Below are 27309 nucleotides of genomic sequence, written 5' to 3'. Positions count from 1 at the left end.
CCAATGAGATTATTGAGTAGGTGGACGATGATTGAATTACCTGAAGTAATCATTGTCCTAGAATACCAGAGCATAAGCTGGAAGATATAGAAAACTCAGGCATAGGGGAGGGTGTTTGAGAAGTAAATCTGATAAAGATTTTGAAAGCCTTGAACAAGACCTAGAAGAAAAGTATCTGGAAGTGTCTTAGTCTGTTTTCTGTTGGTTATAACTGAATACCTGAAACTGGTTAATTTATTATGAAAAGGAATTTATTTCTTACAGTTATGGAGTATAAGAAGTCCAAGGTCAAGGGGCTGCATCTAGCGAGGGCCTTCTTGCCAGTGGGGACTCTCTGCAGAGTCCCTAAGCTGCACGGGGCATCACATGCAGAGGGAGCTGAGTGTATTAGCTCAGGTCTCTCTTCCTCTTCTTCTAAAGCCACCAGTCCCCATCCCATGATAACCCATTAATCCATTAATGGATTAATCCATTCATGAGGGCAGAACCCTCCTGATCCAATCACCTCTTAAAGGCTTCACCTCTCAATACTGCCACATTGGGAATTAAGTTTCACCATGTGTTTTGGAAAGGGACAAATATTCAAACCATAGCAGGAAGTAAGAAGAAAGGGATGATTACTTTCAAGGAACAAAGGAATGCACCTATTTCCCTTAGCAGGTCTGTTTCCCTTTTCTTTATTAAAAAAAAGAAAAACAAACCTAATTCTGACAATTATTTGGAATCAGACTGTCAGCCCCTTTTGCATTTAATCTTTGTATCGTAAGAATGTGTTGAAAGAGAGAAGTTCAATTTACTGAATTAATGTACAGTATACTCAGGAACCTGAGAATCAGCTCCACGTGGGATGTTTTATGTCTTCATTCCCACTTCTCTCTTCCTGAGATTCTGAGGCTATTGTCTGTGAATGATATGGTTTGGCTTTGTGTTCCCACCCAAATCTCATTTTGAATTGTAATTGCCATGTGTTGAGGGAGGGAGGTGATTTGATCATGGGGGCAGTTACTCCCATTCTGTTCTTGTGATAGCGAGTGAGTTTTCACAAGATTTGATGATTCTATAAGTGGAAGTTCCTCTGTCGCTCTTTTCTCTCCTGCCGCCTTGTGAAGAAGGTGCCTGCTTCCCCTTTGCCTTCCACTATGATGTAAGTTTCCTGAGGCCTCCCCAGCCTACAAAACTGAGTCAATTAAACTTCTTTCCTTTATAAATTACCCCATGTCAGGGAAGTTCTTTATAGCAGTGTGAAAATGGACCAATACAAGGCTGGCGCCGTGGCTCACGCACAAGATTACAGATCCCAGCACTTTGGGAGACTGAGGTGGGCAGATGGCTTGAGGACAGGAGTTTAAGACCAGCCTGGCCAACATGACAAAACCCTGTCTCTACTAAAAATACAAAAATTAGCCTGGCATGATGCCGGGCACTTGTAATCCTAGCTACTCAGGAGGCTGAGGCATAGGAATCACTTGAACTCCGGAGGCGGAGGTTGCAGTGAGCTGAGATTGCACCATTGCACTCCAGCCTGAGCAACAGCGTGAGACTTGGTTTCAAAACTAACTAACTAACTAACTAACTAACTAACTAACTAACTAACTAACTAACTATAAACAAACAGATGAATACAGTGAAGTTAAGCTTCAGGTCTTCAGAGCCCAGGAAGGGAAGGCTCCCAGGAAGGGACGGCTTGAGCCAGTCAAGTAGCTCTACCGTTTTCATCCCTCTGGTTAGCATATGCCGGGTTTATTTAGTTGAGTAATGAAGCATTTTGGGTAACTTGGTGTTTTACCCGTGTCTTTAAGGTTTATGTAGTTTTTCCTTTGTTAGAGACCCTTTCATGGTCACTATGTGGAATTGTCTGTGCCTACAAGTTCATCCTACTGTCATTGATTCCTCTTTGGATCACTCTAAATAATTCCCATTCTCCTTAGAGAATCCTCAACTAGATTTTTTAAGTCATACAGCAACATGCCAAGGGAAATCTTTGCGTGACTAATAGACTTGAAGTAATGATGGCTATAACCTGTTGAGATTTTTAAAAAGCTATTGAAGAGTCTAGCCGAGCCTATTGGCTAAAAACTGGGTTGTGTGGCTCTGAATGGGGAGAGGGAACTGACAGCTCCCCTACTCTGACTATAGAATGTCCGCCATTAAGGACAGATCTTGTTTAACATTTTACAATTAAAAACTGTCCCTGGTTTTCAGATAATGCTTAAAACAAACAAAAACAAAACAAAACAAAAGAACAAAAACAACAAAAACCCCACCCAGCTCAAAACATTAAGAAATGAATGTGCCACCCCATTTCTTTAAGTGGAACCAGCCGTCCACACTTAATACCTTTTGTCTAGTCCCTTAAACGAAAGCTCAGCTGCACTGTGAAGTCCCACATCTCTGCTCCTCAGCTAGCTGACCCCCATGTGGCCACTCCCCTTAGTTCTGACAAGGCCTGTTTCAGAGCAACTTTGGTACCTGCTTCTGCACTTTAGACTACTGCACCCATGACTCTGCAGTTCACCCAGGCCTCATTGCACCTTTTCTTCCAGGTATGAATATGCTTTTTGGGCCCACCCTGGTGCAGTGGGGCCAGGAGCCAAACCTGTCTGACTAGCTCTGTTCACTTCTCTATCAGGGAAGAGGGATCCAACAAAATGTGGCAGCACTCTTAGTAGGACAAAAAAAGTACTAAACAAGAGCTTTTGCCAGTCATTCTTACCTCTTAGTGCTTCATTTTCTTTATTTGTACGAAACCTTCATAATAAATACTTGTCTTGGTTACTTCACAGGTTCTTACATAAATCAAATGATTCTTGCATAGATCAAGTGAGGTAATGGAAGGGAAAGCATCTTAAAAAGAAAAAAAGCATAGCATTTCATTATGGGCATTTTCCAAACCATTTTTTGAAGCCTATTACCTCTTGAACTAGCAAGTGTCAAATGAATCTTCCTGCAGAGGTTCTTAGACCACATGGTGTCAGTAATGAGCTTTAATGACTCTCTGGCTCCCCTTGCCCACCAGGGGCCTCTTCCCTGCCTCTCCAACCTTTGCTCTTGCATCTGCCCATTCAGACCTCAGGGCCAGCCTAACCAGGCTCCGTATTGTTCCTGAGCACTCCCTTTTCTCCTCTGCCCTTATGTGTCTGTGATTTTTGAATGCCACCTAGTTCCCCATCTCCTGTGAAAAGGCCTCCCATTCTTCAAATGTCAACTGTCATCTTAGATGTGTATTAGATATCTCTCACTGTGTAACAAAGAGCCACAAACTTAGTGGCTTCAAACAACACAGTTATTATCTCACAGTTTCTATAGGCCAGGAATCTGGATAGGGCCCTTCTGGGTCCTCTGCTTCAGGGTTCCTCACAAGGCTGTAGTCAAGGTGTCGATTTTCTGAAGGCAGACTGGGGAAAGATCTGCTTCCAGGGTTTTGTGATTATTGGCCGGATTCAGTTCCTTGTGGGCTCTTGGACTGACGACCTCATCTCCTTGCTGCCTCAGCTGCTTGCTCCATGGGCCTCTCTATGTGGCCACGTGCTTTATCAGATCCAGAGAGTCAGCTGGCAAGATGAAAGTCACAGTCTTATGGAAGCTAATCATGGAAGTGACAGGCCATCATCTCTGCAATATTCTGTTGGTTAGAAGCAAGTCCTAGGTCACGCCCACACTCAGGTGGGGGTGATCATACAGAGCATGAAGACCAGGAGGGTGGGGGATTATTGGGGACCATAGTAGAGTCTACTTGTCACAGATGGTTCCTCTATTAGCCTTTACTTATTTCTTTCAACCAAATGTGTGATCTTTTCCTTTTGTGAGTCTTCTTTATAACAACGTATTTTTTCCAGTTTATAATTCGTGGCTGGTGTTTTTACAGTTGACTCAAAATTTTTGTTCTCATGTAACTGTTTTTGCTCATCTTTAATCATCCGCTTGCAACCCCACAGCAGTCTTGTATTTAGCAACTGTTGTGCAGAAGGAGCTCCTTCCTTCCATCCTTTGAAACTAAAGAAGGACCAAACCAGTCACTTTCTTGTTTAATTCCTGAGTATTTTGCTCCACAATAGCCATATAGCATCCATTATAAAACCTTCAGATTTGCCAATTTGACATCAAAAGCAGTGACTCATTCATGTCTATATAACCTGGCTGGAGTGGTCAATGTTAGCCTGATATGCACTTAGAGCTGAAGCTTGTTACCTTATAAAAGAGAAGCAATTTTCCATCAAAGATGTGTCAAACATTAGCTGTTTCTGAGTGGTGCATTGTTGTGTTTCCTAGGGGCCTTCATGGATCTCAGAAATGATGCTATCTGTAAAAATGAATTTATTCTCCTTTAAACTATCTAGTTTCTTTTCCCTTGTAATATTCACTTGATAGTCCTACAATTTTCAGGTCACACCAAATGATTTGAAAAAGAGGACTGTCTCTTGGGGAAGTCGCATTTTAATTATTTCCCTTTTGCCAAACAGTGGGCTGGATATCATTATTTCTGCTGGAGATGTTCAAGAGAGTGAAATATTAAATGTGCTTTAAAAGACTTGGAACATAAGAGAGATATGATATGTATTTCATATATGTGGGCTTGCAGACCCAACTTGACTCATCTAGTCTAGCTTCCTATGCTTTGAGGCCAGTCTTTACTTAACTTGCGCAGATAGCTTAACACCTTTTTTATTTTTTGTAGTTTTAATGGATAGCTAGCTATTCCTTAGAAGACAGGTAAAGAAACACTCATTGGACTGTAGTAAACACTGTATTTCTAGTGTTGACATGATCGCATCACAGTAAGATGTGAAGCTTGGCCTCTTTAAGAAAAATTCAGATGGAAGTCAACTTAAACTTTGAGGAATCATTCATCTGTTGAGTAAGATGCAGAATTAGTAAGTTAAAGCCAGCTAGAGATGGAAGCAGTAAGTGTATGTACCTACATTTTGGGTCTTTGGGGAGCCATGAGACTAAAAGTCAATTAAAACTTCAGTAGAGAAATTTAAAAGTGGTTTCTCCTGGGCAAGAGAAAGATTTGGAGCAGAGAGTGCTCAGGGAAAAGCAGGAGAGTGTTGAAGATGTAATTAATACAGTTAATAGCTGGGAATGGGAATCAGTGCAAAACCCCATTTGAGAAGACCCTGCGAGGGACTCCAGTTTGGGCCTGAAAGCCACAGTGTTCAAGGCTCAGGTCCAACTCAGGAATCTGAAGCCACTGCATGGCCAGCTTAAAGAGGAGAGGGACCAAATCCTGCCAAAATGTGTACCACCTTTCTCAGTCTCTTACCAATCTGTAAATTAGAACAGTGAAGGGAAATTGGGTAGTGAAAGGATGTTTTTCCCCTCTTATTCTTTGGGTATCAGCTTCCTTTTCATTCCTTTATTCATCTTATTGCTCTAATATGTTAAGGCTTTTATCCCCCAAGTCTCTGCCCAGTTATCTACTCTCAGATGATGTTATCGTAGAATTAATATACCCAACCTCTACCCTAACATGTAGAACCATATCCCTGGCTTGGACAGAGGACCTCATTATGCTTACGTTGCATTTGAAATGTGTTCAAAATAGAGTTGATTGACTCTTGCGGTGTCTGTCACTCAGGCATATCTCTTAGGAATTATGTTTTCTTTTCCATTTTCACTCCCATCAATGCTGTTTGGATTCCGAAGGTAGTGTGGCAGCGTGGAAAGGGGATGAGGTACTGGCATCCATGAGATTTAGGTTCAAATCCTGCCTCTACCACTTCCGAGCTGGTCACCATGGGCAAGCATGTTATTTGAGATGTGTGAGCCTTTAGAGGTACGATCCCTTATCTCTAAAACCAGCATGATAATCCCTGCCTACCACATGGGACTGTTGGAGAATATTAAATGTGGCATGTATGTAAACCACCTAACACAGTGCCAAGTGCAGGCGACAGGCTCAATGACAAGCTACCAATGGTTAGTTTGAATGCATTGAGCACAGTGCCTGGCATGTTCAAGGCCATTGTTTTGGGATGTCATTTGCTTTCAAGCCTCCCCTGGCATTGTGGAACATAGAGCTCTGCACATAGTGGGTCTTCTCTACCTTCCCTAGCACTTTCAGCAGATGTGTTTGGCTTTGATGTTTCAGAGGAAACAAAAACTGACCCTTTGTGATCCCCTGCAGCTTACAGCCACCAGATTTACAAATGGCTTATGTCTAATCTCCTCCCCTCCTGCATTTATTTTGATACAATGAAGTTGGTGTTTCTCTGTCCTTCTGCCATAGTTAACCGTTCCCGTGGGTTCTGGATCACATCCCTTCCTGTCCAGGGACCCCTCCCTTTCCTAATTGTGCCCACTTCAGCCACGCCTTCTTTACTGGTTCCTTCCCATCAGCAATTAACCATGTCCAGGCCTCCCTTATCTTAAAAAAATAAAATATTAAAAGCCATGTCATGATTTCTGTCCTCCCCCTATAGCTTCCACCCTGTATTATTCCAATCCTCCACAGCCAGACTTCCTGAGCTTCTTCCACACCCTCATTCCCACAGTCTGCCTCCCACTCAGTTTCCCAGGCACAGCATTCTGACTTCACTTTTCCTTCATTCAAATTAGTCTCACTAGGGCCACCTGTGACCTTGTCACTAAGGCCACACTGCTGACTACACTTTCCCTATTTAAATGCTTTCTTTCTTTGTCTTCTCTGATTCCATATTAGCCTGATTTTTCTCCTACCTCTGACCACACCTGAGTTTCCTTTGCAAACTTTTCTACTTTTGCTTTTCCTAAATGTTGGTGTTCTCCACTATTCTGTCCTAGGTTCTCCTTCCCCTCTAATTCTGAACAATCTCCCGGGGAAAGAGTCTACTCATTCATTTGCTGTCTGTACACAGGTGACTCCCTCATTTCTATTTCCAACCCAGACCTTTCTTTGAAGTGCCAGATCTAATATCTGACACCTTAAACTAAAAACTGACTGAATTTATATCCTCTCTTGGTTGCACTGAGATACTCTTCCTGTGATGGCTCCTCATCAATCTATAGTGGTGGCTCACACACCTTAGTGTGCACTGGAATCACCTGGAAGGCTCGTGAAACTGCAGAGTACTGGCCCCCACCCCCAGAGGCTCCAAGTCTGTAGGTCATGGATGGTGCCTTTTATTTTGCATTTCGAAGAGCTCACAGGTCATGCCTATGCTGCTGATAAGGAAGCTCTGTTATAAGGAAATCAGGCAGTCTTTCCCACACCCTACTCTACCTCATATACCTCCCCACTTCCCCACTAGCATCTAAATATTATAATTTTGCCAGTTTTGACTTCTAAATACCTCTGTAGCCAGGACCTTCCATTCCCTTGGCCACTAGTCTGATTTAGTACAGTAACCTACTAACTGGCCTCTTGCCTCCAGTCTCAGTTTTCCTAAATCTGTTCCCTGTTCAGAAACCTGTCTAAGCTTCTCAGTACTTTAATCATGTCAGCCTTTTGCCACCATTCTCCTATAGCTCTCCATTGCCTTTGTGATAATCCAAACTCCATAATGTTTACCTGGCCTCTGCCTATCTACATAGTACCTTCTCTTTTTCCTCCTTATTCTGCACAACATACACCAGGCACACAGAAAAATATCAGCAATTTATATATATAACAGTTACTGAGTGCTTACTGTGTTTTAGCCCCTGTGGCACTTTAACAGACATTAATTTCATTTAATCCTCCCATTAACTCCTTAGGGTAAGTTACATTTTACAGACAAGGAAATGTGACCCATTTTATAATGCTGCCATTGTCCTGTATACCAGTCCTGTCCTGTCAGTTGTGTCCAAAATAACAGGGTTGGATTCACTCATAACTCGCTGTAGGCCAGGCACGGTGGCTCATGCCTGTAATCCCAGCACTTTGGAAGGTCAAGGCCGGTGGATCACCTAAGGTCAGGAGTTCAAGACCAGCCTGACCAACATGGTGAAACCCTGTCTCTACTAAAAAATACAAAAATTAACCGGGCATGGTGGCAGGTGCCCGTAATCCCAGCTACTCGGGAGGCTGAGGCAGGAGAATCACTTGAACCTGGGAGGCAGAATTTGCAGTGAGCCAAGATTACACACTTGCACTCCCGCCTGGGTGACAGAGCGAGACTCCATCTCGAAAACAAAAAACAAAAACAAAACTCACTCCAAGAGACAACAACAACAACAACAACAACAAAAACATTAATAGTATCTAACAGGTTTTAAAAAATGTACTTGTGCCAGGGCACTACATGTAAACATAACTCATATAAACTATTTCTGGTGTGCAAAGGAGGAAATTCAGAGGCAAAGAGTAATTGTTCAGAGCCACATAGCTCAAGCTCATAGGATCTAGGTTTGAATTTAGATCTTGTGACTCCAGAGCTCATGCTATCTGTCATGCCTATGGATGGAAGCAGTGAAATTATATAAGCAGAGCTGTTTATCATTAGGCAACTTCTAAAATTTAAAACCCCTCACTGTCTATAACTGAATTATAAAATTTTCCACAACCCTCCCACTCTGGTTGGAACCCACGCACATGCACCCATCTTTCTTCCAGATCCCATGATACCTTGGTGGGAAGAGCTTGGACTTGGAGTCAAACTGGGTTCTGATGCCCCTCTACTAACCATCTCCTTGGATGAACCCTGGGATAAGTTACTTTACTTCTTTGAATTGCTGGTTGCTTTTCATTAAAACTCAGGATATTAACAAGCAATGGGTTTCTGAAAGAAAAAAAAAAACCCCTAGGATAATAATACTTTCCTCATGGGGTTGCTGAGACAAATGAATGTGAGTACTTACTTCTCTCCATCCTTGTACCTTAATGAGACAGTACCTTATCCGACAGTGCCTTAATGGAACATTGGGTACTATTGTAATGGCTTCCTTACCATCTCCCTGCTTGTGTTTACACTGTCCTCCTCCCCTGTTCTTACCCCATCACTGCTCCCCATCTATGCTCTACACTGCCACCTGAAAAAGATTTCTAAGATACAAATCCTAGGGACTTTCCGTTAATAGTTATGGTGGGCTATTATTCAGATACACCCTCCCACTGAAACAACTAAAAATATTTGGATTAAAAAAAAATCTCAAAGCATTAAAGAACTGATGGGCACTACCAGGTTAAAATTGGAATTGATAAGACATTGTAGATTTGACCACCAGTTGTCAGGGACAGAAATAAGGACCAGACTCCTTGTAAGAAGCTGGAACCCCAAAGGCCTACACTATCAGGGTAGACCTGAAACAGCAGCTCTCACATGGAAATGCAGCCCAGTTTCAAGCTGACTGGGTCAATCAAAGAATGTGAAGCCTTGAATTGGTTTAAGGACTGGTAGTGCCTCTGGGTATCTGGCAAAATCAAGTGGAAATTCTTTCAAAAGAAAGGTTTCTTCAACCTAGGTCTCAGATTATTCAGTGACTAGCACATAAATATAACCAGGCATCCAAGGAAATCATACTTCAAAGACAAGAACCATAAGAAACCACAAACAACAGAAGCAGCCCTTCAAAAACATCATCAGGTACTAGAATCATCACAGTCTAAGAAATGTCTGTTTGAAATCAGACTTCAAAGACAAGAACCATAAGAAACCACAAACAACAGAAGTAGCCCTTCAAAAATATCATCAGATACTAGAATCACCACAGTCTAAAAAATGTCTATTTCCTCTGTTTAAAGAAATAAAAGATAACTTTGAAGGTAACTCTGAATTGTGACATAGCAAATTGGAAAAGAAACCAAAAAAACCTTCTAGAAATAAACATTAAATGAACGAAATTAAAAACTTAGTGAATGAGGAAAAGTGTATGTTTGATTAAATATTTTGAAGAGAAAAAGTCAGTGGATAGATTTAGCAGCAGATTGGATAAAGTGGAAGAGAAAGTTAGCAAACTGGAAGACAGTAAGAAAAAAATTATCCAGACTATTGCATGGAGAGACAAATAGAAAATGCAGAGGAGAGAGCAAGAGACCTAGAGAACAGAGTGAGAAGGTTTAAATAAGTTGAATTAGAGTTCTAGAAGGAGATGAGACAGAAAATGGGCAAAGGTGAAATTTGAAGACAATGGCTGAGATTTTCCATAGCAGCTGAGATACCATTAGGCAGACCAGTGATTGCAAGTATAATTTTTTTAAAAGAATACAAATTTAGATATACCAGGAGGAAATACTGAAAACCAAAGGCAAAGAGAAAAAATCAGCTGGAGAAAAAAAAAGATTGTCTTCAAAGGAGCACTAGACTGACCAGGATAACCTTTTCTCATTAAATATAATTTAACCATTTCTCATTAAATATAATTCTGATCATATTATTCTCAGAATTTTCAATGGTTTTCCATTGCTAAAATATAAAATAGATACTCTTCAGAATGTCATATGAGGCCTTTCATGGTCTGGTCCCTGCACCTCGTTTATACACACAAGGCTTTCCTCCTACTCAGTTTACTCTTGCTTGTGTGCCTTTGCACACTCTCTTCTCCCTTTCTAGAATGCTCCCTAGTCCCATCCACCTAGCCATTTCCTACTCAGCCCTTCCATTCTCAACTCAGGGTTTAGCTGCTCTGTCAAACTGCGGGGCTCCCATCTCATTGCCCTTAGCACACTGCTTGCCAGCAGTCACGAACATTGTGTGCTTTCAAAATTTGTTTGCATTTTTGCCTCCCTTCCAACATAGGAGCTCCCTGAGGACAGAGCTTGATACTCCATCGATATTCAGGATACTCACTGGGTTGACTCCAGCATTTCAGGAAGTCCCATGCCATTTAAATAATATCTTGATACGTTTTCATGGCTCTTTTCATAGTGCCCCAGTTCTTGCTAATGTGGAGAACAGGTCACCACCATCAGCACCAGCATCCTGCATGCTGTCATTGACTGGCTTCCCCTCTTCACTACCCCTTTTTCCTCAGTGAAGCTGGAATAACAATACCCACTTTACCCATAGTATAAGTTGTAAGTTGAAAGAGGTAATATAGGCGAACATGCTGTGAAAATTCTTTGGCATCATACATTTTCACTAGCTCTATATCAGAGTGAAATTTGCTTAGGCCTAGGGATTTTGTGAAGAAAGGAGCTTATTGGTGCTCCTGAATACTGTCCCTCCCAAGTCTTTGCCTTGACAGGAGCTAGATGTGGGGTCCTAGAATGATCCTAAGCACTCGTTATGCCCAGCAAGTGTGCAGCATCACAAATGATTATTCACAGTGTATGTTGCCTTGCCCCTGTGAGGACTTGTGTTTTCATTTCTACATTTCACTGGAGAGAGGGGGGCCCATAAGATAAGTTTTCCATGTGGGTTTTGAGAGATCCAGAAGGGACATATTTTCATTTACAAATACATATTGCATTCTTTTCATTGAATTCTCTTTGGAAATTGTAAATTTCTGTGGCCCTTCATTCAGAGATTGAACAAGCTTGGATTTGTCAGCTTTGGACTTAAATCACTGCCACTATCTTAATTTGGGTTCTGATTGTGTCTCACCTAGATTCTAACCTTAGCTTTCTAAGATCTCTGCTACCATTGTCTCTTCATTCCAGAGTGCTACCAAATTCATAGCCCTAAAATACATGTGTGATACATAACTCTCAAGAGAATAATTGCCCTGGCTTTTATAATGCTTTATAGGATAGTGTCCTAGCTTGTCAGTTTCATTGTCTGGGCCTGTATGTTAGAAAGTATATTCTGTAGAGAATAGCATTAAATCCTGAAATATCAATGACTTAAGAAAGAAGTTAATTTCTATCTCACGTAGAAGAAGATCAGAGACAGGCAGGCCAGGGCTTGTAAGATAGCTCCATTCTGTTGCGCTGCTCTGCAGAGTAGAAAACACCCTTGACCTGTGGCCTCTGGGACCAGGATGAGTGTTCAAGGTCCAGCTATCAAATCCATATTCCAGGCCGCAGGATTGAGAAGATAGTGAAGGCTGGGCCTCTGCCCTGTAAGGGTATTCCTGGAAGTCACTAACAACACACTTTCCCCAGGATCTTGTTGCCTAAAATGTAGACATGCAGGGAAGTGGCTGAGGGATGTGGCCTTTTAACTAGGTGGCAGTGTGCCCAGCTAAAAATTGGAATTCTTTTTACTAGGAAAGAAGAGGCTGGATAATTGGGCAGTAACTAGTCCCTCCCACAGGGCCATTCTACCAGCCTTATTTCCCCCCTATTCTAGTCCTTCCCCACGCAGCATTGTGTTCCCCAAATGTTAGTAGCTACCATAAATCTTTTACTGGGCCTTTACCATGGCAGGCCTGCTCATAGATCTAGGCCTTTCACAAGTTCTGGTCTTTGTTTGGAGTGGCCTTCAACTTCCTTATTTCTCTTTGAAACATCTATATCTATATATCCTTCAAGCCTCAACTTACTTCCTCAGTGAGTTTTCTTCATTAACAGTGATAGAACATTATCCCTTACTTTTGTGTATAGCAGTGTGGTGCACTGAAAGAGTTTCATGGATTTAGTGGTTGCACAGATCTGTGTTTGAATATCCTCTCTCCAGGTTGGGCTGGAGAGTTTCTCAGCATATAAATTGTATGTAAAGCAACAGCCCAGGTCTATCTTCTGAGTTCCAGACCTTCATTTTGAATTGCTTACTCAGTTTCTTCACTTAAAAGTCTCATATGTGACCTCTCAAATAGAACCATCTCCGAAACAGAATTACCGATCTTTACCCCTTCTTCTCGTCTTTCCTGTGCCATAAGTGATGCCACTACCAACCAAGTTGCTGGTGTCAGAAAGCTGGAAATAATCCTTGACTTCTTGATAATCCTTAAGCTCTCATATGTAATTATCACCAAGACTATTCAATTCCAAAATATATCTTAATTCCATCTCCAGTGCCTGCATCACAGCTCCATCCTCTCATGTCTTGACTGTTGCAGTAGCTTTTAACTGGTCTCCCTACACCCACTGTTAGCCTGCTCTTATCTTGCCCTGGTCAGTGTTGCTCTCTTGCACAGAATCCTTAACCATCTTGCCGTTGTACTTAAATTCTGGCTTTTTGTATTCTGCAAGGCCCACACCTGACTTGGCACCCATCTGCCTCTCATTCTCATCTCTAGCCATGCCCATTCTTGCTGACTGAGCTCCAGCCATGCCTCATGGTCTTTGTTCCGGTCCTTGATTGTGTGAAGAACTTCCTGCCTTTGCCCTTTCCTGTGTGCCATTCCTATCCTGGGTCTCTCATTCTCTTCCTCACTCCTGTATACACTGTCCTTATGTCTCAATTTAAATTCTCTCCCTGCTCTCTAATCTAAATCATATGTCCTTTCTTTTTGGGATTATTCTTTCCTTGTTAGCATTTATCACGGCTTTTATTTTTATTTTTTTTTTGAGACAGGATTTCATTGTGTCGCCAGGACTGTAGTGCAGTAGCACGATCCTGACTCACTGCAGCCTCTACTTCCTGGGCTCAAGTGATTGTCCGACCTCAACCTCCCAGGTAGTTGGTACCACAGGTGTACACCGTCACACCTGGCGAATTTTTTTTGTATTTTTTGCAGAGGCAGGGTTTTGCCATGTTGCCCAGGCTGGTCTTGAACTCCTGGGTTGAAGTGATCCTTCCACTTCAGCCTCCCAAAGTGGGGATTACAGGTGTGAGCCAATGTGCCCACCCTATAATTTTATATTTATTGAGTGATTATTTATATAATATTCCCACATTAGTCTATAGGGCTGGGATCAAATTTCTTTTAACACTGGATCTTCAATGCCCAGTGTTCAATAAATACACATGGAATAAATGAATAATAAGTGATCTTATGATTAAACAATGTAGTAGAGTCTCATTAAATTGACGACTTTGCTAATTTTTTTTTTTTTTTTTGAGACAGGTTATTGCTTTTTTACCCAGGCTGGAGTGCAGTGGTGCAGTCTCGTCTCACTGCAGCCTTGAATTCCCAGGCTAAGGTGATCTTCCCACCTCAGCCTCCTGAGTAGCTGGGACATATAGGCAAGCGCTGCCATGCCCAACTAAATTTTATATTTTTAGTAGAGATAGGGTTTCGCCATGTTGCCCAGGCTGGTCTTGAACTCCAAGGCTCTAGTCATCCTTCTGCCTTGGCCTCCCAAAGCATTGGGATTACAGGCATGAGCCACCCTAGACCAGCCGACAACTTTACTATTCAGTGTGGCAAGACATCGTTGATGGAAATGTATTAAGGTGATTCACCTTTTCATCCTGACATTGTGTTTCTTTATATCCATTGACCATTATCTATGATTCTCACCTGTAAGGCTTTAAAGCTTGGTTTAATTTATTAGAATGTAACTTTGTCTGAACAAAGCCTCATTTCTGCCAGGATACCCTTCTGAATATAGAACCTGAAAAGGTCATGTTCAGTCTGATAGAAAATCATGATTGGGCCCACTTCTATAGCTTGCCTTCTCTCTTTAGATGTAATGTGGTATAACATTTTGAACAGTCGACTTGCTGTTGTTGGGATGGAATTTGAGATAACAGTCATTTGAAGATGGAGCCATCAGTGATCATCACAGAAAGTTGTTTGCCCAGGATTTAGGCTGCCTTGGAAACACAGTCCTCTCACTGCAATGTCTTGATTGCTAGCATTTGAGACCAAACTAGTGTCAAATATCTAAGTAGAGGATACTTATTCATGGTAATTCCACGCTTTGATGTTTTTCCTCAATTACCTTGTTCTGCAGAGCACGTTGGTGACGTATGTTATGGAACAAACAGATCAACAACCTGTGTGGTTTTTTTTCTCTCTACAATTATAAAAAATGTTGTTCTAAAAGCATCTGACGATTTTGGAATCCTGAATTATGGGTTTAAAAGAAAAGATGAACCTTGCTGATGTCCTCTTTCACTGATAGGGCAATTTACAATAGGAAAGTTTGTGTTTGCTTTTACTTTTTGGAAAACAATGAGGATTCTGCATTCAGAGGGCACTTCAGTAGGTAGATTTCAGCATAGATGGAAAAGCAAACAGTTGATCATTCTTAAACCCCAGTAGGTCAGATCATGTCAGTGTTTCCAGAGTACGCCCAGAATGGTAAAAGTTGGCTTTAAGTTGAGTTTTTGCTAAAAGGCAGCCAGTCCTGAACAGGATTGATTTATTTATTTTGGCCTTGGCAACATCTAAATGATGATAAGTGCAAGTTTCTCTTAGCTCTCTGGAGAGGCTCCCACGTAAATTGGTTGTGACCTCTAGAATCCAGAATCCCTAACATAGTTGGATAAGAATATTTTGTGGGGAAATCTAATTAACAAGTAAAGATTCAAAATTTTAAATGTTTAGAAGTGTGTAATTTGCTACTTTTGTTCATGAGTGTTTTTAATACTTCTGGTAGAGAGCCTAACTGCCTCTTTCCTCGGGAGATGTGGTTTCAGTTTCTTGGGTGAATGTGCATTTTATAAGTTTTTTAAGAAAGGAAATTAAACATTAAAAGACTTTAAGTACTTTACTCTTTACATAATGTCACTAAGAAAAGCCAGGAAAATCAGGGTTGGGTTTTAAAATTTATTTATTTAATAAATATAATCTATTTTCCACCATTTTGTTTGTTATGGCTGGTACCAAAGTACTTTTAAAAGTTAACATTTATTATGATTTTGTTTTATTTCAGCAGATGTGCATAATAAATTAACCTATCTCTATTCTTCATTTTGGGCTGGGGCAGCATTTAACATACAGGTTTTTGGCATTCTGACACACAGGCTATTTAGTTTAATTCAGCATAGTTTGATGTTCTCCACTTGTATGATATTTATGATAGTATGTGAATAATGTTAAGTAGATCAAATGTGGTCTGCTGAGGCTGAATGCTCAGTATGAGTATAATACAAGTATGTGACAGGTCCACTGGGGGCCTGGGGTTCTTCTGTAAAGTGAGTAGTTTGGGGTAACTGGTATCCAAGCATCCTTCTAGATGGAATTTTAAAATCCCACTAATTGATATGCATCTAGTTGATGCCTCCTCTTCTCTCTTTGTCTTTTTAATGTAGGAAGAGAGGATGGTGATGCACCGGTTACAAGAGATGAGACCACCTGCATTTCACAAGACACAAGAGCTTTACCGGAGAAATCCCTGCAAAGATCAGCAAAGGTCATTGCCTACAGATTTTCTCCACATGTCCAAATGGCTTTCACCTGGGCTACTTGTTGAAGCTCTTGTGTGATTCAGTCAGGACTGTATTTGTTCATTTAATCAGAAAAGTTAGAGCAGAGAATCATAAAAAGTGAATTAAAAAAAAAAACTTTAAACATATAAATATGAATCCATCTGCCTGCCTTTGGATAAGGGGTCAAGGCCTTTTCTTTGAGTGTGGGTGTGTTGATTGGAGTTCTATGTTATCTTTCTTGTTTAAACCACACTTTTAACGCAGCATTTATCACTTCCAGTTTTGGTGGAGTGAGTGGAGTGAGAATTAGACACTGGAGAAGAAGTATGAATATAGACTGTCTTCAGATTTGTACAGTTTTGCTCCAGTTTTTTTTTTTTTATTGTTACCATGCCCATACCTAATTTAAAATAATTTTAATGTCTTTTTTAGTTTTCCAAAGTATTCAATTTAGTTTTGAAACAATTGTTTTTATATTTCTATTTCACCATTTTGCACAATTCACTTGTATTCTTTAATTATATAAGCTAGTGTCATTTTCAGATGTGGGATGAAACACAGCTGACTTCTTTTTTTTGTTTGAGACGGAGTTTCACTGGTTTTGCCCAGGCTGGAGTGCAATGGTGAGATCTTGGCTCACTGCAACCTCTGCCTCCCTGGTTCAAGCGATTCTTCTGCCTCCCGAGTAGCTGTGATTACAGGCGTGCACCACCAGGCCTGGCTAATTTTTTGTATTTTTAGTAGAAACGGGGTTTCGCCAGGCTGGTCTCGAACTCCTGACCTCATGATCTGCCCGCCTCGGCCTCCCAAAGTACTGCGATTACAGGTGTGAGCCCACACGCTTGACCAAACACAGCTGACTTCTAACTGTGCAGATAGCTCATAGTGGTAGAAATGGTGAAGGGCAAAGTGTAAAGTGGCATAATGGCATGAGACTTTATGTTTCAGAAGCATCCATCAGTGTGTTTCATCTGGGAATGCAGTGTGCTTACTCTGCCCAGCAAGTTGGTTAGCAGAGTATTGCTCTTGCATACTGACATGAGGAATTTCTAAATCATACTCTGTATATTTGAATACTAACTCTGCTCCAGGCAACATGTTAGGTGTGGGAGATGAGAATGAATGGAAAGCCTGGGGATGGATCTGGCTCACAGACCTATTTTGTTTGACCTTGCAGTAATTAAAAATTTTGACTTCATGGTTTTCAGCAAAAAAAAAAAAAAAAAAAAAAAAGAGTCATCGGTGGGCGGGGTGGGGGTGTTCATATTAAAAATTAGACTTTTGGCTTCTCTTGTCAAAACAAAACATTTGGTAACACTGGGCCAAATTCCTAAATGACTACAGTCAGAGCTGAGTAGAGGCAGCCCTGGAACCTGTGTTCTGTGATTTGCTACTGCCCTCCAAACATGTTTTCCCTCTCCCTTCTCCCTTGTCCCTATCTCCCTTTCTTTTGGATAATGTTTTTAGTGGATTCAACCAAAAATCACAAGGCAAAACAGCACTTGCCTGTGAAACTTATGCTATGGTAGAGTCATTTCCATGACAATTAACATCATATGAATTGCAGCTAATGTAGTAATGTCAACCTACTTTATACACTTCTGTGCTGTCAAACATTAAAACAAGAAACAAGAATTTCCAGTTCAGCCAAGATGGCATAGATCTGTTTTTTCTTGCTCCTCCCACTGAGGATAACTGTAAACCCTGGAAAAAACAAGAGGCAACCAAAGGAGAATTCTGAAAGGTGAAAAGAGGAAGGCAAACTAGTTTCGCCAGTACTAGAGAAACATCATTAACAGCAGGGACCTCGCAATCCCCCACCAACAACAGCAACAACAGAAGGTGGCCCAAGCCCAGTGTTTCTGAATGCCAACCTGGCAATAGAGGGTGGTCCAGCTAGACTCATTCTCACCCAGATCTAACAGAAATCCCTCCAGCAACACCAGGCAATCCATAGCACCTGTAAAGAGCCCTAATGACAATAAGTGGTTAAGAGAAGGGCTTTCCTTCCTCCCTGGACCTGCAGCTTCTCTTTCCCACCAAGAGACATCAGGTATCTGAGTGGCTTCAACAAGAAGGATTCTAGAAGTGGCCCAGCCCAGGAAGCCTCTTTGTTTCTGTGGGGCTGAGACTGTCTTCTGCCCAGAGGCACTGAACATCCAGAGATGCTGGACATCTACCCAGAAAACACCAGGAAAGGTGATCTGGCCACAGCATGCAGTCAGGTATGGGAAGCCCCCATGTTCTCACAGGCAAGAGAACTTCCCTCCTTCACCCAGCTGGGTGGCTAATACCAGATCTCCTTTGCTAATACCACACAGTTGGGTGGCATTAGCAAAGGAGATCTGGTCGTAATGTGTGTGTGGTCCACAAAACCTCTTTATCCTTGTGGACCAGAGACTTCCCTCTTCCACTCAGAAACACTGGGCAGTCAGGTAGCACCAGTAAAGGAGATCTTGCCACAACAAGAAACCCAAAATGGGAAGGCTCTTTGTCCTTGCAGGCTAGAGATCCCCATTCCACACTTAGACCAGGTGGCCTGGCTTGGGGAATTTCTTTCCACCCACGTAGGCAGTACCAGTAGAGACCAGCGGGACCCCCAGTGATACCATATAAACCAAACATACCAAGATAGCACTGCAAAGGCTGTTTTCCAAGGAAATTGTCATTGAAACTACAGCCCACAAAAGTAGGTCAGGACCTGCATGCTAAACCTCAACAGGGTGTGTGACTGCCTTCTAAAATAAAAGATTTAAATAAGACCCAGAGTGTCTTAACATGATAACCGAAAGGTCCAGGATACAATTGGAAACCACCCGTCATACCAAGAACAGGAAGATCACAACGTGAATGAGAAGACAATCATTTGATGCCCGCACTGAGCTCTTGCAGTTACCCAACAATGATTTCAAAATAGCCATCATGAAAGTGCTTCAATAAGCAATTAAAAACTTTCTTCAAACCTTTGAGAAAATAGAAAATCTCAGCAAAGATTTAGAAATTATAAAAAGGCCGGGCGCGGTGGCTCACGCCTGTAATCCCAGCACTTTGGAAGGACAAGGTGGGCAGATCACCTGAGGTCAGGAGTTCAAGACCAGCCTGGCCAACATGGCAAAACCCTGTTTCTACTAAAACATACAAAATTAGCTGGGTGCAGTGGCACGTGCCTGTAATCCCAGCTACTGGGGAGGCTGAGACAGGAGAATCACTTGAACCCAGGAGACGAAGGTTGCAGTGAGCCGAGATCATGCCACTGTATTCTAGCCTGGGTAACAGAGCAAGATTCTGTCTCCAAAAAAAAAAAAAAAAAAAATTATAAAAAGGACCAAATGGGAATTATAGTCCTGCAAAGTACAATAACAGAAGTAAAAACACTATTGGATAGGCTCAGTAGTAGAGACGACACAACAGAGAATCATTGAACTTGAGGACAGATCAGTAGAATTTACCCAATCTGAACAAAGAAAGTATAGACTGAAAAAAATTGAACAGAGCCTCAGGGAGTTGTGGGACAACAAAAAGATTGAACATTGAGAAAACTGGAGCCCTGGGAGAGGATCAAGAGAGTGAAGATGAAAGGAGAGATTGTGCAGAATGGGGACAGGTGAAAATATATCTTCAGAGAATTTAAGGTTCTAGCAAAAGTTGTATAACAATGTATAATGCTATCCATCTGTACAGTTGTAATTTCTTTGCTGATCAACTCTATACCTTGCGTTTAAGGTTAGAGAATACTGGTGGCTGAAATGTTCCAGGACTGAAGGTTTTTAGGGTGGTGAGTTGGTGGAAGGATCAGAAGAGAAGGCATTTGACAGCTTGAGTAAGAGGATTTGAGGTGATAGAATATGGTGGCTCAAGGCTGGATGCAGTGACTCATGCCTATAATCCTAGCATTTTTAGAGGCCGAGACGGGCAGATCTCTTGAGGTCAGGAGTTTGACACCAGCCTGGACAACATAGTGAAACCCTGTCTCTACTGAATAAACAAATTATCCAGGAGTGGTGACTGTGACGCGTCTGTGGTCCCAGAAACTCAGGAGACTGAGGCAGTATTGCTTGAACCTGGGAGGCAGAGGTTGCAGTGAGCCAAGATCACACCACTGCACTTCAGTCTGGGTGACAGAGCAAGGCTGTCTCCAAAGGAAAAAAAAAGGGTACATGTGGTATTGGTATTGTGCATGCGCGCACACACACACTCACGCATACACACACACACACACACACACGGTGGCTCTGGGAAGGGAGGAAAGGATTCGAGGCTTAGACGTAGCTAACAGACTTGGAGAACAGGCAAGGATTAAAGGTGCTAGAAGTCTTGATGTGGTGAAAAAGCCTGTGGAGTGCAGCACTGGAGAACAAGTGAGCTGTGTGATGGATTCGTCAGAGAGCGGGTTTTGGAATTGGACTAGTTCCAGATGATGCTGAGGTGTGGCCATGAGGACGAGTTGCTGAAGTCAAATAGAAGTGAAGGTTGCTGAAGAGATAGCGGAACGGTGAGGACAAGATGTTGACTAAGTTACTCACCTGGGTAGACGTGGGAGGGCCAGACTGTAAGCCAGATTTCACAGAGTAACCAGGAGGCCAGGAGATGATAACAAGAAGGGGACCACTTGAACCAGACGAGGGTGCACATACATGCATGAGGCTGGAAGAGTAAAGGTCTGGGCGTGGCGGTGCAGCATGGGAAAACACGGACACCAATTTCAGGGGCTGTATGTGGGAAAAGGAGCATCCTCTTCCCAAATGGGCTGGGGAAGACAGTCCTTAGGACAGATAGTTACATGCAAGGGGGAGGGGGGCGTCCCACAGCCTTCTTGAAAGAGGGTACAGCAGTTTGTTTAAAATAGATGTTTTTCAGGGAAGAAGGAAGAGTTAGGGAAAAAGTAGAGCATGTTTTGGGAGTGAGCTTGCATGAGAAGACGGGTGCCCTAAGGTGCTTTCCTGTGGGGTAGTAGCTGGGAGTGACTGGGGGAGAGGTGTGGTGCACTCAACTGGTTTGGAGGTTTCCTGCAAATGGGCTGAGATTCCACATGGAGTCAGGGACATAGAGAAGAGCAGTAGCCAGCTCAACTGCAGGCTGAATCTTTGTTCAGGGGTCTGGTGGGATGTCAGCAAGCAGCTCTGAGGAAGGGATGAACCTGCAGACTGGCTACAGTGGGTAAAGGAAGCACTGCAGGAGGAGTGCGTTCCGGGGGTGGGGAGTGGGTGAGGGAGAAAACTCATTTTCTCGGAGAATACTTCTCTCTCAATGGAAATCACATGTGTATGTGGTGGAGTGGTGACCTCAATCTTCATCTAGTCAAATTAGAGCTTGGGTTTAATCTTGGAAAGAAGGAAGATCAAATATTTCTCCTTTCAGCTGTTGAAGACATAATTAAGAGAAGTAATTTATATCTAATAACCCTTTTTCTTTTACAAAAAGCACCTACCGTGTTGTTTCTGTGAGATACTGGTATTGTTCATGGGAGAAAAGTATAATGTGGAACAAATACCTGGAGCTATACTTCCCTGCTGGAGTCCCACATGTCTTTATAAGACACAGGTCATGGTAATAAAGCTCTTTGATTTAATTCATCCATGTATTGCATAATTTTTCTTGGATATATATGCTTACTAGATACTTGTTGCTACTTAAATATAGATTACTTAGTCACAGATCATCACTGAGAGGCACTTATTTTGACCTAGAAAAACTGCTGGTTCCTGCTAGTTGATCAGATTATAACCTGCTGACCTCTCCCAAGTGTAATTCAGTACTGCAGATAAACAACATTGACTATATCTTTGGTGTTTTTAGGTGGTTTACATCTTGGAGAAAAAACATTCTCGAGCAGCAACCGGCTTCCTCAAACTCTTGGCTGATAAGAACAGCGAACTGTTTAAGAAATACGCCCTGTTTTCTCCCTCAGACCACCGAGTGCCTAGAATTTATGTGCCTCTCAAGGACTGTCCCCAGGACTTTGTGGCACGGCCTAAAGATTATGCCAACACACTCTTCATCTGCCGCATTGTGGACTGGAAGGAGGACTGCAGTTTTGCCCTGGGGTAGGTGATCTCTGGTAGGAAAAACTACAGGTCACAGGCAGAACTCAGTTTAGGTGGTCTTTAGGTAAACTTTTTGTGTATTTTAATTATTATTTCTTTATTGAAGCATAGTTTCATACAAAAGCATTGTATTTTGGTCCTGATTCTTCAGAAGTCACCCTTAGCTGCCACCTCAACTGGTTGCCTGTATGTTCCTTGAATTACCAAGGAACCTCTACTTGTTTAGTTAATGTCATGTGTACTATTTGTACTTGTGTACCACAGAGAATTCATTGCGTCAAACAACCAGTCCTCTCCTTGTAGATGCTAGTGTTAAACCATGCAAAGTCTAGGCATATTCAGGAGACCCCAGGTTCCTTTGCTTTAAAATATGAACATGAAGGTATATTTGAATGGCATTCTTGTTTGGTATTGAATTCGCCTATGGCATTAAAAACTACCCTATTGTAAGAAGGAAAGGTGTACCATGTTTTTGTGGAAGCTGTCAGAAATCAATCTAACTTAAATATACATGACATAGTCCCAGAGCATCATGGATGGCCACTTCATTTTGATCTGAAGAAACTGCTGGACCTAATTGCTTCACTAAATGCTATGCCTGTTTTCTTCTTAGAACTGGTATTCATGTTGAAAGAAAAGCATTGTTTTAGCTATGTCATTAAGTGTTTATTATAGATGATGTCTGGTTTATGTTTCACAGGAAATGACTATAAAGGTATACAATCTAGAAAAGAGCCTGTTGATTTACTTTTATTCTAGTTTAATGTCTTGCTTGTTGGTCATCTCACTTGTACAGGATGTACCCTCCTGGGAATGTCCTATGGTTAGGAGAGTCAGCACTGAATGGATGGCTACAATGTGCTGCTTGTATCAGGTTTATTCTATACTTAGCTTCTTATGCCTAGCAAAATAAGCCAAATCAAATGTGTGTGTTATATATAAGAGTGTTTCATATATAAGAAACACTACCTGTGCCACTTTTTCAGTTATATGAAGATTGGTGTGATTTAAATGATCTCATAGCTACTTAGGAACAGTTGTACTTTCTTTTTTTCCTCTCAAGTGGTGTGATTGCAATGTCATCATTTTAAAGCCTAACTTATTATCCAAAAGTGATGTCAACCCCTTGAGCCCTAAATAGTCCTTCTTACAAGCTTGCCAGTTTCTCACCATCAAATCAAAAGGCCCAGTAACGGTTGTGCCACCTGGTCCTGTTGATTGTGCAGCCACACTCTGTTTGGCAGTAAAAGAGGAAGACTTTCACATCAAACCAGGAAATCCAGCCTTGTTTTTTATCTGCCTTTCTGTCGTATCCCATTGTGTGTACTTGATTGGACTGCTTCCTTAGTTTTCAAGTTGTAAGGGTGTAGTCAGGAAATCTTCATAGTATGAGTTTCTCTTATTACTTTCATGGTCTTCTAGGTCTTTTTTAATTTTTATTTTTTTATAGCTGAGCCATTACTTCATCAGGAACCCTTTTCTTGAAGGTAAGATACAACAAAAAGGGAGTCAAGGCTTTGAAGCCTCAAGCACATTTGCTGGATCTAAAGAAATAATATTTAAAGATGATAGTCATATATTAATTATATAATTTTCAAAATAAAAAATGAAGATAATCATATTTAGATGGAAACATCATGTTTTTTCTCTACCTTCTTAATATAAGGACATAAAAATTATTTATGAAAATATGCCTTTTAAAATCTTTGTGAAAAAGAGAAAGTTTATTTTAAGAAGTAAAATATGGTAGGTTTTCCTGATGAATATCTCAGATGACGTCTGTTGTACGAGGGGTGAGGGCTGCAGCTGTTGAGTATGTTGGTGGTCGCCTTGCCATTTTGTTCTGGTTATCCGTTACTGATCTTTAAGAACTGAGATCACTGTTTCTTAATCAGAACATGCTGTGCTATGACTGCCTAGGTTTCCTCCTTTATCTTTGCCAGGCTTTGACCAGGAGTGTGATGGTAATACCTGCTGTGGGTACGAAAGTGTATGGTTAGCTTCCGTAAAAACTACCCCTAAAAGTCAAGTTTAGCTAAGGTGGCTTCCTTCTGAATTTCTTCCCTACTCCTATACCTCTGTCCTTGAAAGTATTGGACTTGCTTTGCCTATGTAATTGCTTCTAGTTATTCAAGTTCAAAGTCATTTACCTCTTCTGTAGTTATGTTTAGTTCACCAGACAGGTTTTGGTTCAACTATGTGTAAAGTACTGTGCTATATTATCTGAGAAATACAGTGGTAAACAAGCTATGGATTCATTATTTAAGGAACTTATAGTCTAATGCAAAAGGATTTTTGCATATACATATATCATAGGGATAATCTGATTCTAAGGAGTGGAATCCCACTTGAGCTAATTTAAATAAAAGTAGAGATTAATATAAGAAGCTGGTGAGCAGGAAATTGAGGAAGTCTCATGAGAAAATCAGAACTAACAAGGCAACAAAGGAACCACAGTTTCTCTTTCACCCCTGTGACTAGCCCAGCCACCACACAGTATCTTTTCTTTACCCCTTTTTGCATATGAGCTGTGTTATTCTGCTTCTCTCTGCACAGTAGTCTTCTACCTGCACAGCAGCACACATGGCCCCAAAATGGTACTGCCAGTCCTATGGCAGTTACATACTAAAGTCTAGATCACAATACAGAATTTCTATGGTGGAAAATCTTACTGGTCTAGCTTGAGGCAGGTATTTTTCCCTCATCAGTAGTTTCAAGCAGAGGTGGGGGTCCAGAGTCCCATCCATGATTCACACCCAATTAGCAGTGCTGTGGGACTCTCTGGGAATGAGCGTGGATAAAACAGATGACTTGTTTTATCTCTTTGAGTTCTACCTATAGTACAAAACAGAAGTTGTAAGTTCTTCCATAGGAATAAAATAATTTGGGGGAATTTAGAGGAGGTCAGTGAAGGGGGAAATCCAGGATCATTTCTTACAGGACAGAGGCCTCTTTGCTGAAAGATCACTCTGACTGAGAGTAAAGAATAGATGAGGAGGGACATGCCTAGCAGCAGGAGGTCATAATACACTATTGCAGTAAGACAGATGAGATGGGAGAACCTGGAATAAAGAGTTGCAGTGGAGGAAACAAAAGAAATGAAAATATTCAGGGGAGATTAAGAAGGTAAATTTTCCCAGATGTGATGACTAATTAGAAATGGGGCATGAGGGAGAAGGATAGAATCTTGGATGAACTTTCAGGGCTCTGACTAGGGGGAGTGGGTGGATGCTGATGGCATTTAACCACAATTCACTGGGAGCCATCTCAGTTCCTTCCATGGTCTTCACTATCAGAAGTCCAACTTGCCATTTCCCAAGCTGACTGTGTATGTTCATAGTTCCAAACTTCTGCACGTTACACTTCCTTTCCTAACAGTGGCTTTCTCGTTTCTCTAGTGTTTGCTTGGTGAAATACTCAACTTTTAAACTCAACTCAATTGTCCACTCAAAAAATGTTCCTTGACTCACAGGCCTCCCTTCTGGTGCTCCCATAGCTTCTATTAGTACTATTATTAGAGCTCTCATCTGTTTGGATTGCAATTGCTTATTTGTTTTACTTGGCCATGAGCTCCTTCAGGACAAGGACACTTAGTGAACATTTGCTGACTGGTCAGATGAGTAGATGGAAATGAATTGATGACCCCAACGTCTTGAGCCAGGTTGACTAGGAAGATGTTGCACCATGAATCAAGCTAGAAAACACACAAGGAGTAATTTGGAACAGAAAATGATGAGGACTAAGGTTCTATGACTTCAAAGTCCATGCTTGACAATAGCATACAACAAGTATAAAAACTCAGGTGGAGAATGCCAAATTGAGAAGGCACAGATATTTAACAAAAAAAATTGAATAGAATGCACACATTAATGGAATATATGATGTTAGTAGCTTTGGAAGGATCCTTAGGGAGGACATGGAACTTGGCGTCCCCTTTGCTGTAAGCATTGCTTCTCTGACACCCTAGTGCTGCCTTGGGGGCCACCATTTAGGGGCAGCTCAAAGAGTATTACAACATTGGAGACTTCCAGTTGTTATTAAGTTATTTGCTATCTTGTTCTTAGAATTGTCATGAGAGATCTCATTTGAACCTTGTTCACCTCTCTATACATTACATCTACCACATTTTTATGAATCTTAGTTCTGTAATGCTATCAAAACGCATGAGCCCTTGCTAGCTTTTAGGGATCACTGTTTTTTGTTATACATCACAACATATTTAGTACCTTTAATATTTAGTACTAGACTCTGGTCCAGGATAATTAAAAAGCCACATTGGCTTCCTCGCTGGAATGATCTGCAATTATATAATCAGATTTACAGTTTTAAGAGCTTCCCAACTCTCTTAAATCATCTTTCCCTTTAGAAACTCTTGCAGTGGAATTCATGCCTATATTTTCTCAGACCTTGGGGAAATCTGGTATCCTAAAGTCTGGAGTTTACAGTTCCAGCTTTTCTTTCCAGGATGTCATGAGCGTAGAGATATCATTGTCACTTTCTCCCAGATTTGTCATGGTTTCTTCTTGAATATTTAAGGGTAAATCTTGAATAAAATGGGCAAGTTTTACAGCAGCTACTGTGAGGAACTTAATAGTGTTTCTTGGCAACACTGAAGGCTAACTGAAGATATATGGCATGAACCGACCTAGAGCAAATTGACATGTTTATATTATCAAGCAAAGTCTGGTGGCTTTGAGGGTGGAGGAGGAGGAGAAAAATGAATAGGTCAGTATAGACTGAGAAGTTCTTGGTTGAACATGGGATTGCCTAGGCTTAATGGGAGGCTGTGGAAATGAGAAACAGAGAATGGGTTACAGTGCTGCTGGCTTTAATGAGTGTGAAGGACAGCAGGTTCCACTGGAGCGGATGATGGAGTGAGGTGAAAGCAGAGGAAGGGAAATTCTGACCTTGGAGGACTGTGGTAGAGATGGGAAGTAGGGGGTGGGGGGTCTCTTCTGGTATCGCCTTTGTCTTCTAGCTTTGCACCTTATGGTTGTTATTAGCCAGTCAGCAATATTTATTGACTGATGGAAGCAAATATTTTGACATTCCATTCTATTTTGGTAGATATTCAATTTCTTATAGGGTAGACAGGAATTGAAGAGGTGGTCATTAAATTACATTAAATACATTGAATTGTAATTAGTAGAAAAATTAAACCATGACTAGATTGATAGAAAAAACAAACAGAAGAAATGAGTTTGTTTCATTGAAACATAGGCTCC

General features: G+C 41.4%; 1 protein-coding gene across 1 annotated transcript in view; it reads left to right on the top strand.

Moving 5' to 3' along the window:
* The window catches only part of DIS3L2 (DIS3 like 3'-5' exoribonuclease 2), a 390397-nt gene that overhangs the window by 169363 nt on the left and 193725 nt on the right, over nucleotides 1-27309 (top strand). The window contains exons 7-8 of the mRNA XM_017886189.1: nucleotides 15924-16024; nucleotides 21837-22084. Coding sequence (XP_017741678.1) covers nucleotides 15924-16024; nucleotides 21837-22084 — 349 coding nt within the window. The remainder of the gene's footprint in view (nucleotides 1-15923; nucleotides 16025-21836; nucleotides 22085-27309) is intronic.

The sequence above is a fragment of the Rhinopithecus bieti genome, unplaced genomic scaffold (genome assembly GCF_001698545.2).
Source record: "Rhinopithecus bieti isolate Rb0 unplaced genomic scaffold, ASM169854v2 scaffold_13704, whole genome shotgun sequence".
NCBI classification, from domain to species: Eukaryota; Metazoa; Chordata; class Mammalia; order Primates; family Cercopithecidae; genus Rhinopithecus; species Rhinopithecus bieti.
Note: the sequence above shows the minus strand (reverse complement) of the source record. Positions and strands in the feature narration are given on the sequence as shown.